We start from the raw sequence: 15,764 nt of genomic DNA on the forward strand, positions 1-15,764 counted from the left end.
GCTATGGTAATGCATTTACATTTGATTCAGATATTGATTGAATCATGAACAATGGCCACCAATTCAAGAATGGGGCTGGGGCATCTAGAGCCATCACAGATAAAAGGTGATGGGCTTAGCAAGCATGAGAAGCACATTTTCATTTTCAATCACATTGCAAATATCTCGAAAGCCAAATACAATGTGCATCACTTTAGTTTTTAATGTGATGTGATATTAAATGTACAATCCCACATTAGCCTTAGATTAAAGAATACTGCATATATATATGTTAAATGTTATAAATATGTTTTACAATTTTAATTTCACAAATAATGATAAAATAATAAACAATCATATTCAAATATTTCAAAATATTTAAATTATGTAAATTATGTATTATATAAATTAATATTTATTATGTGCTTAGCTGTAGAGTTGTAAAACTATGTTAAATGTTATAAATATTTATTACATTTTAATTTCAGGAATAACGACAATAATAATAAACAAAATCATATTTAAATATGTCCAAATATTGCAATAGTTTAAATATCAATATTGCAATGCAGATTTATTATGAGATTAGCCTTAAATTTGAAGAAATATGATAAATTCTATACATATTGATATGACTTTTTAATTTCACAAATAATGGTAATACTAATAATAATAAACACTTATGTTTACATTTTTCAAAATATTTCAATATTTTAAATATCAAAATGACAATGCACCTTTATTATGTGATTAGCCTTAGATGATCTTGAAATATGTTAAATGTTATAAATATGTATGACTATTTTAATTTCACAAATAATGATAATTATAATAAACAATCATTTTTAAATATTTCAAAATATTTTAAATATCAAAATAACAACGCAGCTGAAGGGTAAAGTGGCTAAATCGCGTTTTTTGGCTCAACACCCGTGTGTCCTGCAAAATAATGTTAACCAAAAATTGAGTTTACGTGGTAACATCTAAATTAACTGGTTTTATTCAAGTCCAAAAACTTATTTAACATGTCTGAATCAACCTGAACTTATTAGGTAACAACAATAAAACAATTTTTTAAGATTAGATCGGGTACGGATAACAATGGTAGGTTACCACTTTCTACAGTGTGGCACTATAACATACAATGTGCATTTTATAAAATGCCAAAAATTATTTATTGCGGTACAATACAGTAAATTATTTTAACAGTAACTTCATTAAAAGTCATCTAGGCTCAAACACTATATGAGGGTGTTTTGGGTCCCTGGGTCGAGTGCCACATGCAGCCAAGAGATTCTCACCAAGAAACAGGCTTATTTAAATGTCTTAAACTCATGAAACATTGGGCCGCCCAACAACACTAGACGCCACGTCACATGCAACTTTTTCCAAATTCATGCAAAAACACCTTTTTGGCCTTTATGTAAGAATGACAACAGCAATTTCATACACCACATGAAGTTCCTCTTGTTACAAAGGTATTTTTGGCAGCAAGCTTTGCATTGAGTAGTACCAGTAGAAACATGTAAGAAACTGCATTTTCATAGAGTCTACACAAAATGTCATAAGAGAAGTATTTCAAGTGTTCAGAAAAACCTGTGCAGAATCCCAGATGTCCTATTTAAAGAAATATTTCACCCAAAAATGAAAGTTCTGTAATCACTCACCCTACTGTTGTTTCAAACCCAAGACTTTCTTTCTTATGCGGAACACAAAGGAGATGTTTTATGTATATTACCCACTGCACATCATTTTAATACAATGGTAGTGACACAACCTGAAATTGAAGTCAGTTGTTAGTGAAAACGTGAATGTCAGTTCATGAGAGAAGGCTGTAAAAATGACTCAAGTTCTCGCGTGACCATGTGAACAAACTTCTATGATAGCACTAATGAGAAATGGAGGTTAAGAGGTTAACTGAAAAATACTTATTTTTCGAGTTGTTTCTCACCAAAACCGATCATATGCCTTCAGAATACTTGGAATATGATGCACAAATCACATGGACTTCTTTTACGATATTTGGGTGTTTTTTAAACTTTAAAGTGAGTCACTATCCACTGCCATTGTATTGAAAAGATGAGTTGTGATATTCATTAAAACATCTCCTTTAGGTGACGTACACAAAATACGTTTTCGTTTGAAAACGCATCTTTTTCTCTACGGTTTGGCCTTCCGTCCTCATTGAGACTGCGTTTTTTGTCCAGCAAAAACTGAGCTTTTCGAAAAAAGTGGATACAGTGGATACATTTGAAAACGAGGTCTTCCTGATGTAGTGTGAACAGAGAAAATGGAGATATTCGAAAATGATTACATATTTGTTGCCATGTGACTGTTGTCATTTGATCCATTCAACCCAAATCAATCGAGATGGCGGCCCATGTTGTAGCAGCGTTGTTGTACCTGCTGTTCAATTTGACAGCATTGTTAAAGATAAATCTTGCTCTGTACAACATTCACATTGCATTCCTACTCGGAATTGCTGTCTGGAGGTGGAGCACGAGGACATTGCATTTTGTTCACGGAAATGACGGAGATGAAATTCTTACGTTTTGTCCGCATGTGCAGTAACTGGATTTAGGCATTTTCAAACATTTCAGTGTTTCGAAATAAAACATTTGGAAAACGTCAGTGTGGACGGAGTGCGTTTAGAAAACGAAATGCAGTTTTCAAATTTATCCGGATTAATGTGGACGTAGCCTTAGTGTTCCCCACAGTCAAATGGGTTTAGAACAACATGAGGGTGAGTAAATTATTACAACATTTTCATTTTTGCTGAACTGTTTTGTTAAAAACATCTCTAGATATTGAAAAAGAAGAAGAAGAAGAAAAAAAGAAGCATCTGCTACTCAATGGGACAGGATTTGAATAAATAAATTTTGTTCCAATATGTGACCAGCAGATATGGATCCTTAATATGAATTGTGATAATATTGATTGGCTGGTCATCGGAATAATACAAATAAAAATACCGGAGTGGATAATATCCAACAAGCTGTCTGTGCTACCTGAAAACGGTTGCAACATGGCATTAATAAGTTCCAGTGCAGGGTAAGCTGAAAAGACAGCAGAACCTCCAGGAGGTGGTGTCAGTGATCAAACTGTTGCATCATCATCTTGCGACTGAGTTCATAAGCTAGAAAGAGCGCCCCATTGGCGGGAAATGTTCGAATCATAGTGGGGGTCAAACCGGAATACAGAGGCCGCACTCCTGCAAAAAAGAGAGCAGAAATGAACATGCTGCAACCCTAAAATGAATAACCTTGTCCCATTTTATAAACATTTTAAATGCTTATGTTAAAGAAACAATTCCCTAGGGTCTTTTTTCAGGAAACTATTCCATTTGCGTACTATGCGTGTCCCCTTGACTAACTACTGATATATTTACCAGGATACTAAAGACACATTATTTTATATATTTGACTCTGGCTCTAACAATTAGCTCATAGACATATAACTACATTACTTACAGGACGATGTGTTTGAGTAAAATCGGACTTCAACTTATACCAATAACCAGCTTTCACACTTGTGATTTTTTCAATGGACTTTGATAATTTCCATTTGAATAAATTATGATGCAGTTAAACACTGAAATGCTGCATTAAATACACAATGTCATAATGCTTATTCCTGATGTGAGCATTAAAGGGATAGTTCACCGAAAAATGTCAATTCTCTCATCATCTCACCCTCATGCCATCCCAGATGTGTATGACAGTCTTTCTTCTTCTGAATGCAAACAAAGATTTTTAGAAGAAAATCTCTGCTCTGTAGGTCTATACAATGCAAGTGAATGATGGCCGGAACTTTGAAGGTCCAAAAAGCACATAAAGGCAGCATAAAAGTAATCCATTCGACTCCAGTGGTTAAATCCATATCTTCGGAAGCGATACAATAAGTGTAAGTGAGAAACAGTTTCATATTTATGTAATTTTTTACTATAAATATTCACTTTTACTTTTACTTTCACTTTCTTCTCCTTTTGTTTTTGGCAATTCACATTCTTCGAGTATATAGCCACCTACTGGCCAGGGAGGAGAACTTACAGTACAAAGGACTTAAATATTGATCTTTTTCTCACCCACAGCTATCATATCACTTCTAAAGACATGGATTAAACCACTGGAATTGTGTAGATTACTTTTATGCTGCCTTTATGTGCTTTTTGGACCTTCAAAGTTCTGACCACCATTTGCTTATATTGTTTGGACCTACAGAGCTCAAATATTCTTCTAAAAATCTTTGTTTGCGTTCAGCAGATGAAAGAATGTCATACACATCTGGGATGGCATGAGGGTGAGTAAATGACAAGAGAATTTTAATTTTTGGGTGAACTATCCATTCAGTGCTCACATCAGTAAAAGGCATTATGACATTGTGCATTTAATGTAGTATTTCAATGTTTAACAGCATCATAATTTATTAAATTGGAAATGTTCAAGTCCCTTAATCACATAAAGCTGGTTATGAGTTAAAGCTGAAGTATGTGTTTACACAAACACATCGTCATGTAAGTAATTCAATTATACATTTATGAGCTAATGATTGGACAGAAATATTGGAGTCTCACCCTCATTTCTTAAAATCCCCATAAGGGTCTTAAGGAACCCCTCCTGTCTCCCTGCTAAAGACAGAACCTGGATGCGTGACTTCACACAGTCTATGGGGTACACCACCAACCACAGACAGGCACCGCCAAAACCACCACTGAACATCAAGGGAACAACACCTACAGAAAAAAATGATTGTTAAGCGTTTCCTGTTTACAAAGAATAATGAGACTTTTCACAGTTGCTTAGGTCCAAAGGCAAATTAACTTATAAATTATGGTGTTGTTTCTCCTACAAAGGCTTACAGGTACTTTATAGATCATTATCTCTTTAATATGCAGAGACAACTAAAAGTAAACCATATGTTGGTTGAATCCCAAGAAATGTATAAACACTGTTGCTCTGTCTCGCTTTCAGTACATTGGAGGATCCCAACCAGCTAGACATAGCAACATGTCGTTTGTGACGGGACCATCAGTGGGCATCTTACCTATGTGTTCTTTGTCTCTTCCCATGTACTGGGCAAACATAGAGCGGCTGAGTTCATATCCTCCAAAGAAACAGAAGTATCCAGGTATCTCACGGACTATAGTTGTGCTGAGTCCCTGATAGAAACCCAGAGGGCCGTTCGTCCGTATCACATTTCTGACAACGGACCAGACCGTGCTGGAACAAAGAGGGAAAGAGCTTATATTTGCATAAATATATATATATATATATATAAATCAAAACAGGTGCTCCCTCTGGTAGCACTTGATTTCTTGGACCTACATACCAGGTATGTGGCAACATGAAGAAATGACATGGTGACTGATTATGAGTCATTTTTGTTTTAATTTAAGTTTGTATATATAAATACATATATATAAGTACTAAAAACCTATGAATAGTAGATTCACCCCTCAACCACAACCACGTTCACACTGGTTCATTATATCAGTGACTATATAATGTTCTACCAATATAACCAGCTAGTGTATATAAATATTTGAGTTTTAAATTATTATAACTTTTATTCTGTTCAATTCAAACTGTACACTTTTTCCATGACAGGTTTCAAACTTTCTAAATGGTTTTCCAGTTTTTTTCTTTTGTACCTAATAGTGTTTTGATGCCTGATTGGAGCTTTAGAGTGAAATCAAATTTGAAAAAAGTCAACATGTACAACATTACAGATTTACTGTATAATGATGACCGTCACATACTGTAGTTTCTCAGCCATAACAATAATTATCAGTTTTCATATCAACAGAATTTGCTATATCAGCACATTTCTATTCTCTTCATTACCCACATTTCAGCCCTTTATCCACTACCAAAACATCCTCTATGCAAACAGACCTTTTCTGTCCGCTGGTGATCTTGCCGGAGGCCTCCATTTCATGCATGGCCTGCAGCTGACATTTGACCAGCTCAGTGGGGCATAAAACCATAGAGGAGAAGATAGAGGCAACGGAGCCTGAGCATGCTTTCTGAACATTACTGACACACAGAGAACATGACGGTTAATAAGACATACTCACATTACAGACACTATGAACTGGAGAACTTGGAGAGTTCACACTGTGACTTTGTCAACTGGCAGTGTAATGTTGAATAAAACATACATGTGAAATATGGTATCTTAAATGTATTAAAGGGTATAATAAAAATGGAATCATCATTTACTCACCCTCAAATTGTTCCAAACCTGCATGACTTACTTTCTTCAAATAGAGATGTTACAAAGCTTCAGTCACCATTCACTTTCAATGTATGGAAAAAGAAAGTGAATGGGGGCTGAGGTTAATGCTCTGCCAAACATCTCTTTATTTGTTCCATGTAAGAAAGAAAGTCAAATGGGTTTGGAACAACATGAGGGTGTGTTAATTATGAGACACTTTTGGGAGAACTATCCCTTTAACTCTTAAATGCATGGGTGTTTCGCCAAATATTATTACATACTCTGGTCTTTAGAGACCCAGCATTCATATATATATATATATATATATATATATATATATATATATCACAAATGGATCTACAAAATGCCCAGGTTTTTAAGAGAATTAGAAAATAATAGAATAGAATATATTCTGATATATTTTAATATTTTTTATTTTTCATATAATAGATGATTAAACAAATCTAGAACAGGATTAATTACTTCCAACTCCAACATAACAGGCTGTCAAACACATATTGAGCCATAACACATAAGATACACATATGTATTTTCTCTTATTGAGCACTTTTTGAGACACACAACTTAAATCATTTCAGTAGTACACCCAAATGACAATAGCCAAATCATACTGTTCATGTGTTACACTTGCTATAGTTTACTACTTCGTCAAATAGCAATGTCAAATGTAAACCAAGTCAATCACTGACACATCAGCACCACCTTGAGTAATAGTGTTTACTGATAATTTCCAGTTGTCACACAGAAAATCAACGTGATATAGTTATCTTTTCTATGAATATAGAACTCATTTGTTTTGTAATAAAAAACTGATGAGACAAAATATTATGACCACCTTCCTAATATGCTGTTGGTCCTCCATGTGCCGCCAAAACAGCGCCGACCCCTGAAGGTATCCTGTGGTATCTGGCACCAAGACATTAGCAGCAGATCCTTCAAATACTGTAAGTTGTGAGGTGGAGCCACCGTGGATCGGACTTGTTGGTCCAGCACATCCCACAAATGCTCAATTGGATTGCGATCTGGGGAATTTGGAAGCCAGGGCAACACCTTGAACTCTTCATCATGTTCCTCAAACAATGTGTGCAGTGTGGCAGGGCGCATTATCCTGCTGAAAGAGGCCACTGCTATCAGGAAATACCATTGCCATGAAGGGGTGTACCTGGTCTGCAACAATGTTTAGGTAGGTGGCACGTGTCAAATTGTCGTCCACGTGAATGGCCAGACCCAGGGTTTCCCAGCAGTACATTGCTCAGAGCATCACACTGCCTCCACCGGCCTTCTACCACTGCTCCAAGGTCCAGTTCCAACACTCGCTCAGGTCTTTACTCCAGCCCATTTCTCCTGCATTCAACATGTTGACCACGAGAACTGATTGTTCACTTACCAGCTAATCTACTTAGACCTTGACAAGTGGCCCTGTTAGGAGATGAACAAGGTTATTCGCTTCAACCGTGAGTGGTCATAATGTTTTGGCTCAATAGTCTATATCATGTGACTGTAAACACATAGATTTTCAAAAAATAACCATTAAAATATGATTAATGCAACAAAACAAAAAAAAAGTCACTACTGTATGTCTCAGGTCTTTAATGACCCTATACACTTTTGGTAACTATGCAGTTATAAAATATAGATTTTTTACAATTTTGGCTTTTTTTTGTACACTATTCAGAAGAGAAATTTTTAGGAATACTTAAGAGGTGTTGGCATAACTAAAAAAAATGGACGAGGTACAGGTGGTGGAATGAGGTCCTGGGTCACTTCAGACCCGAGATATTCATCAAAGGGTTAACAAAATCACAAAATCAAAATATTTAAAATGTTGAAATGAAATTATAATGACTATTAAAGTAGTTAATCAGAGGAAACATCTGTAGCAAATATGCTTTGAATGAATTTGAGTTGTTTTAATAAATCAATATTACAGTCAATTTACACATTACTGACAACTTCAACTGAACTCATTTTGCCACTAACAAAATGAGTTTTATTTTTATTTTTTACAAAAACCCTGATAGTACCTTGTTTTGGACATGCAACAGGTTATTTCCATAGTATTCTTTGAAAAACCTTGTAAATATCATTGTATTTGAATATGGAAATTTAAATCAAGGCAGAGGCTATTTGCACTAAATGTAAATAGGAAAAAAAAAACTGTTTCTTTGCACTAAGTGCAAATAGTGTTATATGCTATTTGCTACCCGGTGCAAATAGAGGCAGATACTATTTGCTCTCTTAATTAAATACTAACATACAGTATAACTGCAGTGTGTTTACTGTGTTTATAAAGAGTTCCACAGACACCCTACACCTAAACCTAACTGCCCCTTACAAAAATTCAACATGGTTTTACTACAGAAGCCATAGTATCACCAGAGAATAATGTAGTAAAATCATAGTGACATAAACATGGTTAGTATCTGAACCCCATATTACTGTAGTAACACCTTGGTTAATTACATTCAAACTATGACTTCTGCCAAAAAACATTGTTACTACAATATTACTATAGCAAAACCATGGTTTAATATACCCAGACCAAGCCTTCCTCTAGACTCCCTGATCGCTACCATGACTACTGCTGGCAATCACCCTTTATTTTTTATTTGTATTTATTATTATAAGTAGTATGGAAAGATTAACAGTGGAAAGAGGAAACAGGATGGGAAAAAGTGGGTATCGAACCGGGGTCGTCTGCATGAAAAAACACTTTTACAGCATCTTTACACACTACACTGTGCAGTTTGTGTTTAATTTCTCTTTCCATCAGATTATTTGAGTGCACATAGCAGCACTGTGTGGCAGGTGTTACTGTATTTACACCTATAGTCACAATCTAATACCATTACTGTACCGTAGTACCACAACCATATTTTTTTATTAGGGGTATCATGACAGAAATGGCTAAGTGCATGTATTGACTGTAAACAAGCCATGTTTGTGGAGTCTCTGAGCATGCAGGCTGTGGATCATATGTCCTTGAGGATTGAATTGCATCACGCATACTGAGTTTACTAGTGAAACATAAGCACATCAGAATTAATGTACCTAGTACAAGGGGCCGAGGGGTGTGTTCATTTTTACCAGTTCAACACTGATATTCTAAATAACATTAATTGCCCACATGTTAAAATACTGTTACAATGCAATAGAAACAATCACACTGTAGCACAGTAATTCTGATGTGAGTATGTGCACTAATACTAAAGTAATATGGTATTTTTTGGACAAACCTGGTAGTGCCATGGTATTCTTTGAAATACCGAAGAGTAGCCAACCCTCCCTTACAAAAAAATACTGTTATTAGCATCTATACCATATAACAACAATGTGATATCATATTTGTGGACGCTAACATAATGGTAATGTAAGAGTCTAATACTGTATATTAAGTACAGTATATTTGTACAGTATGCTGAGTAAAAATTTGAAAACTGAATTATTTTGTATTTGAGTAATGGATAACATGGTAATTTGTATTTTGATAGGCGGGACTGTTCTGTTTTTGGATCACTGTATTTTGGTACTTTAAAAGCAGTTTCCTTTAAGGGTACAGAAACTCACCTGAGTTCTTTGTCTCGTTCTAGTCCTGAAACAAAGCGCACTACATTCTGGCAGAAGCCGTAGCTCATGAAGAGGACTGCGTTTTCTGCTATGTTTGCTATGAGGGCCGGTGTGGTGCCCTGATAGAGCCCTTGCAGTCCAAATTGTTTGTAGACGGAGATCAAGCAGTGGATGAAGTTTCTGTACAAGCTGGGGAAGGTCTGCATCTTCACCTTGGCTGTGTCGAAAGGTTGACCGCTTAACACACAGGCAGTCCCACCTTACAACAACAGAAGAGGGGGAAAAGTGCAGAGAATGCACTTTATTACATATACTCTAGGAATGGGACATTGCGGATTCAATTAGCACCTTACATATGCACAGTGGCCTCAACACGTATTTGGACGCTAAAGTCGCACTTAAAAAATGTGTGATCGTTGTAGCATTTGTCTTTATTTTGAACAGAAAATCTAATAATTGTTTTATTATTTAAAAACTAACAAACTTCTTTATTTAATGTTTTGCTTGAAAGTGTGCTGTGCTACCTTTCAGTGATTTTGTTTTACCATCTAATTCAGTAGCATTCAAATATTTATTTCTGGGAATATTGTACATGAAATTATACTGTAAATACATTTCTTTACACAATAACATTTCTTTGTTTTTAAGCAACTCATTTTGTCTTCCTCAACAAAATTCTCATTCGTCATGTACCACTAAGTTGTAGCTGCCTACCAGCTGGCAAATAACTGTGTGAAAACATACCAGAATGTCAAAATGATGTAAATTGTGATTTTGTATATTTAAAAAACGTACCAAGGTAATCCATACACTGAAAATAATAATAATAATAATAATTTAACCAAAAAATGTGTTTTATGTGGTAACATCTAAACTCTGGTGCATTCTGGACTGCCGCCTGCAATTTTTCACGCACAAATTTAAGAGCTCCCTTTTAAAATTCTCATTTTATTCCACTAGATAGCAGCAAATACTAAGAAAAATAAATTTTCCTCTATCACCTTGATAGAGGAAAATTTAAGTGGTGCCCTAATGCATTTTATCCCTCAGAGATGTGCTCGTCCATAGACATTCAGTCTAATTTTCAGTTCATGCACCACCCCCATTGTTTCATTGGATATCTCGGCCTCTGAGTGGACTAAAAGCTCAATCAAAAAGTGTCATTAGAAAGATGAGATCCTCCCATTTGTGATGATATAAAACATTTCCGATAGTCGATAACATACGTATATTTCCAGTGATTTGTTTAGCATGCTGACTTTATCTGGATTGCATATTTTGCTCTGGACATCTAAGATAAAACATTATTCACCCAAGCAAGCTCATAGAAGTAGCAAAATAACAAATGACTCATTTTGTAGAAAAAGTAAGAGCAGATATAAGTCCTTAATATAAGGCTACTTGGAGCCTACAGCAGCAGTGTTAAAAGAAACATTTGTATTTGATTGTATTACTTACAGAAATCATATTTAACTTTGTGATTATTTTGAAAAATGTCCAAACTGTGGTATTAGGGCAACAAAATAAAACTGCAGAGAATGAGAGCTTTCATTTGATATATGATTTATGTGCTATGTGAAGGACTTTTTAATTCATATGAATATTTCTACCACATTATTTCTAGGTGACGCTTATTTGCGTCACTGATTTTTTAAACCCTTATTTTGTCATTTAATGTAACATAAATGCAAAACTGATGGTGTTTTATAAAAAGTTCAGATTCTAAGCTTTGAAATGATACATCATGTGCCTGACTTGTGTTTTTGAGGACTGTAATGTTATAACAAAATCTTATTTCGCGATATAGCGCCCCCCATATTTGATTCAAGTTAAAAATATGATTTATTATTTGACATCACTGAATCAACCTGACTAAATTAGACTAAACCAACAAAACTAATTTAAAGAGTTAGATCTGGTAGAAATTGATCTCTACGATAATAATTGCAGGTTACCAATTTTAACCGTGTAGTTTCCGTTCAATAAACAGTTACTGAAGATATCGGTAACTGTTGTAACTTGGCATTAATAACACTGCCATTAAAAAGAAACTGTCATAAAAATGTCTAAGATTACCATAGCATGGGAAATTTTTGAAAGGTTGTCCAGAACAGGATTCAACATGTTTTGCACAATTTGTAACCCGCCAAATTCTTTCAGTTCAGTCACAGGAAATTAGTAATACAAGACTGTTACCACATGCTCCAGCTGACAGATCAATGATGGCTTGAGTAACCGAATGTGAAGCCATGATTAAGTAGTTCTATATTGCATCACTTCCTGTAAAGTGGAGGAGAAAAAAAAAATGAACTGAAATTAAGACGCACACAATCCTCTATTCTCAAACTCCAAAGTACACATCATTAAAGCAAAAAATGCAACATTAACTTTACAATAAAGTTGTAAACGTAAACATTAGGTAATGCAATATTGTTAACATGAACTAACAATGAAGAAAAAACATTTACAGTATTTATTTATCATGTTTAATGCTAATGCCTACATATACAATGCATTTTAAATATTAAAAGTTGTAAATGTAACTAATTATACATTATGAACTAACATGTACTTAAACAAAAGTAGGTTTATGAAGTATTTAGTGTAAAATACTATTTATCATTGTTTGTTTATGTTAGTTCATTATGCATAAACTAATGCTGACATAATGCTGAACTTTAAATGTTAAAAAATATATTAGCAATACTATACAGTATGTAGAAATTAACATTAGCCATGATTTTTCAATGCTTTCAAAGTATTGTTCATTGTTATTTCATGTTAACTATTGTGTTGTGACTATCGTATGAGTTCATAATCTACAATGCATTACCAAATGTAAAACCATAACAAATATAGAACCAGATTGTAAAGTGTTGTCGAAAAGGCACATATTTTTCAAGAAATAATGCAAAAACTTATATAAAATAGAAATCATCATACACATGCTCATATGACACAGACAAACCCATGTCCCTTACAAAAAAACAAACAAAAAAAAAAACATAAGTTACGATGTATTCACATGGTAATACCATGGTTCTTAAATACAGGCAATAACATTCAGGTACTGAATGATTAACCAAATTCACATACCATGGTATTTAAAAGGTAGTCCAAGGTACTTCAAAGAGTGCCATGGTACTAGTCCTAAAAACCATGGTATTATCATGGTACCAAGTCCATAAATGGTAGCACAAGGTACTTTTTGTTATAGTAGTGGTAACACACAAATCTAAAGAGAAATGAGAAAAGGATTTTGATTAGACCATTCTTGATTAGACCGTCTTCATACTCATCTAAAAAAGTCCAACAAACAACATTGCATAACTTTAGTGCACACAGTAAATAGAATTCAATATACATATATATGGGCTTTCTATTAATAGTAGACGTCCTCTTATTCTGTAATCCTGTTTTAGAGGGATCCCTCTTGATCAGTCAAGAGTCCCGTCACACATGTTTGCTTTGAGACCAACCCTAAATGTAATCACTTCAACCTACTCAACTGCCCATGTTCTCATCAGAATGTCTTATCAACGTTTACTCAGCTGCTGCAATGTCACATACTGTATGTTCTGCAGTTATTCTCACACTTACCGACTCCTTGACCAATGGTTAGTTTGACACTTACATCCAAAAAGCCTCCTGTTAAATACGTTTTCTCAATACTGTGGTAAAACATAACCAAAACCTGTATAAACACACATGCACACTTCCTTAATCACAGAAGGTTTATGCATACCACACACTCAAGGGTGTGTCTTGTGCAGCATATGGGGGATTCCTGGAAAACCCCATGCCTTTGAATTAATAGGACTATATACTATTTTCCAGTCATTTCCTGCCTAAGGATGTTTACTCAACATTAAGATTGTGACACAAGGTCACTTTATCACAAAGTTTGATCTTTGAGCATAACCAATGCCAAAGGACATTAGTTATTTAGTTATATATTTGTTATTTGAACCACTAGATGGCAGGACAGTGTTGAATATAGTGTACGTTATCTAAACATAGCCTACACACTATGAACAGATTTTATCTGTGGTCTTAAATTCTCATCTTTTTGAGAACAATATGTGTTTTGGCATTACATCTACATTTCAAAATAAATGTACTCAAAGCATACTGATATTAAATAAAAATAAAAATAAATTAAAAGATTATTCCGGGTTCAATACAAGATACGCTCAATCGACAGGATTTGTGGCATAATGTTGATTACTGCAAAAAATTATTTTGAATCGTCCCTCCTTTTCTTTAAAAACAGAAAAAATTGAAGTTACGGTGAGGCACTTACAATGAAAGTGAATGGGGCCATTTTTTGGAGGGTTTAAAGGCAGAAATGTGAAGCTTATAATTTTATAAAAGCACATTAATTCTTCTGTTGAAACTGATGTATTATTTGAACTGTAAAGTTGTTTAAATCGTTATTTTTACAGTCGTTTTAGAGTTTTAGGGTTTGTTGACATTGCATTATCAAAGCAATGAAGTTGTAAAATTGTCTATAACTTTACACAGACATGGTATGTAAGCGATTTTATCATACTAAATTCATGTCAACACACATATTGCTCACAATTGTGGCTCTACATTTACAAAAAGTGAATATTTTAAAGTTTACGGATTGGCCCCATTCACGTCTATTGTACGTGCCTCACTGTAACCGGAGACTGTTTAGCAGAGATGAGCCACTTCTATTAAAATGCATGAGAGAAATTGGAACGCCCAACGGTCAACGGATGTAGAAAGGAAGTCCCAGTTTACAGGTAAAAGAACCAATGACCTTTTAGATACAGACATCGCCCGTCAATCGTCTTGAGCACGCGCATGCGCATTAGTTATAAAATACGAGGAAATTTCGTTGTTCTAGCGTAATCTGAGGTAAAATAAATAAATAATTATCATACCATATATCAAATTTTACTGCTGATTTGAAAAATGTAATTTGGTCGTAATCTTGACCAACAGTTTTTGAGATTTCGGTCTTTCCCCATTCAAGTAGTTTGGAGCGGCACTGTCATGACTGGAAATGGCCTCCCGGAAGCGTTCCAAAAATGGCTGCCAGTGAACTGACTTGCTCTATAGACTTTGCTGTAACACAGATTTTGTTGTTTTCTTTCTTTTTCTTTTCTTTTTTTTTTTTTTATTAAAAGGAGGGGCAAGTCAAACTTCTTTCATATTTGCCACAAATGCTGTCGATTGAGCGTAACTAGTATTGAACCAGGAATATACCTTTAAATAAATAATGTATTTTTTATATATAATTTTTGTATACAATACATATTAAACAAATTCATTATTGATACATCGTTTAATTTATTTTACATTTATATTTAATAAGAAAACAAAAAATAACACAAATACATTTTTGATGCAAAGTAGCATATTTTCTATTAAATGTTTATTAAATAGATATATTATTAAAATAAACATAATTGCACCATATTTGTCCTCATTGGCTATGTGAAAATACATCAAATGCACAGTTGAAATAGATCAAAACGTGCACTACGTACTACGAAGTCGATAACGAGAGTTCAAAATCACATGATCGGATATTTAGCACTTATGTAAGCATGTTATTTGCCACACAATTCCTTTCTTTATTATATAAATGTTTTTTTGTTTTTTTTAAATAAATGAAAATCGCAAAACTGTTGTTTTGATCTCATTTCTCTTACAACTATATCACAAAATACCACAAACGCCGTTCTTCTGTGTGTTTAATCCGCAATGTAATAATAGCGTAATAGCGTTAAAATCGGTGTGGTCATAAGCGAGTTGTACTTTCAAAACATTCGTAAATCGGTGAAAGTTTGTTTACTAGTTCTCATAGGACCAAAACACGGCTTGTTTCGCTTTCGAACGCGTGCCTGTGATTGGCTGTCAGCACTTGTCAATCATGTGCGGGGGCGGCGTCAGTTGACATGATAGTGAGTTCCAGTAAACGCGCTCAGAGTTTTAGAATACACACA

The 15,764-nt window shown here is 34.5% G+C and overlaps 1 protein-coding gene across 2 annotated transcripts; it reads right to left on the reverse strand.

Annotated features, from left to right (window-relative positions):
* Positions 1–566: 566 nt before the first annotated feature.
* Positions 567–13,513, reverse strand: LOC127629896 (mitochondrial ornithine transporter 1-like). 2 transcript variants are annotated; one of them, XM_052107197.1, is made up of 8 exons: positions 13,384–13,481; positions 12,880–13,018; positions 11,980–12,063; positions 9,784–10,042; positions 5,874–6,014; positions 5,023–5,198; positions 4,553–4,711; positions 567–3,190 (listed from the first exon to the last, which is right to left on the reverse strand). In XM_052107197.1, the coding sequence occupies exons 3-8, from the start codon at positions 12,032–12,034 to the stop codon at positions 3,069–3,071; spliced, it is 912 nt and encodes a 303-aa protein (XP_051963157.1). In that variant the 5' UTR covers positions 12,035–12,063; positions 12,880–13,018; positions 13,384–13,481; the 3' UTR covers positions 567–3,068. The 2 variants fall into 2 exon arrangements, with proteins under 2 accessions (XP_051963157.1, XP_051963156.1); XM_052107196.1 differs by lacking the exon at positions 12,880–13,018 and having other exon boundaries at positions 13,384–13,513.
* Positions 13,514–15,764: the final 2,251 nt, after the last annotated feature.

The sequence above is a fragment of the Xyrauchen texanus genome, chromosome 36 (genome assembly GCF_025860055.1).
Source record: "Xyrauchen texanus isolate HMW12.3.18 chromosome 36, RBS_HiC_50CHRs, whole genome shotgun sequence".
Classification (NCBI taxonomy): domain Eukaryota; kingdom Metazoa; phylum Chordata; class Actinopteri; order Cypriniformes; family Catostomidae; genus Xyrauchen; species Xyrauchen texanus.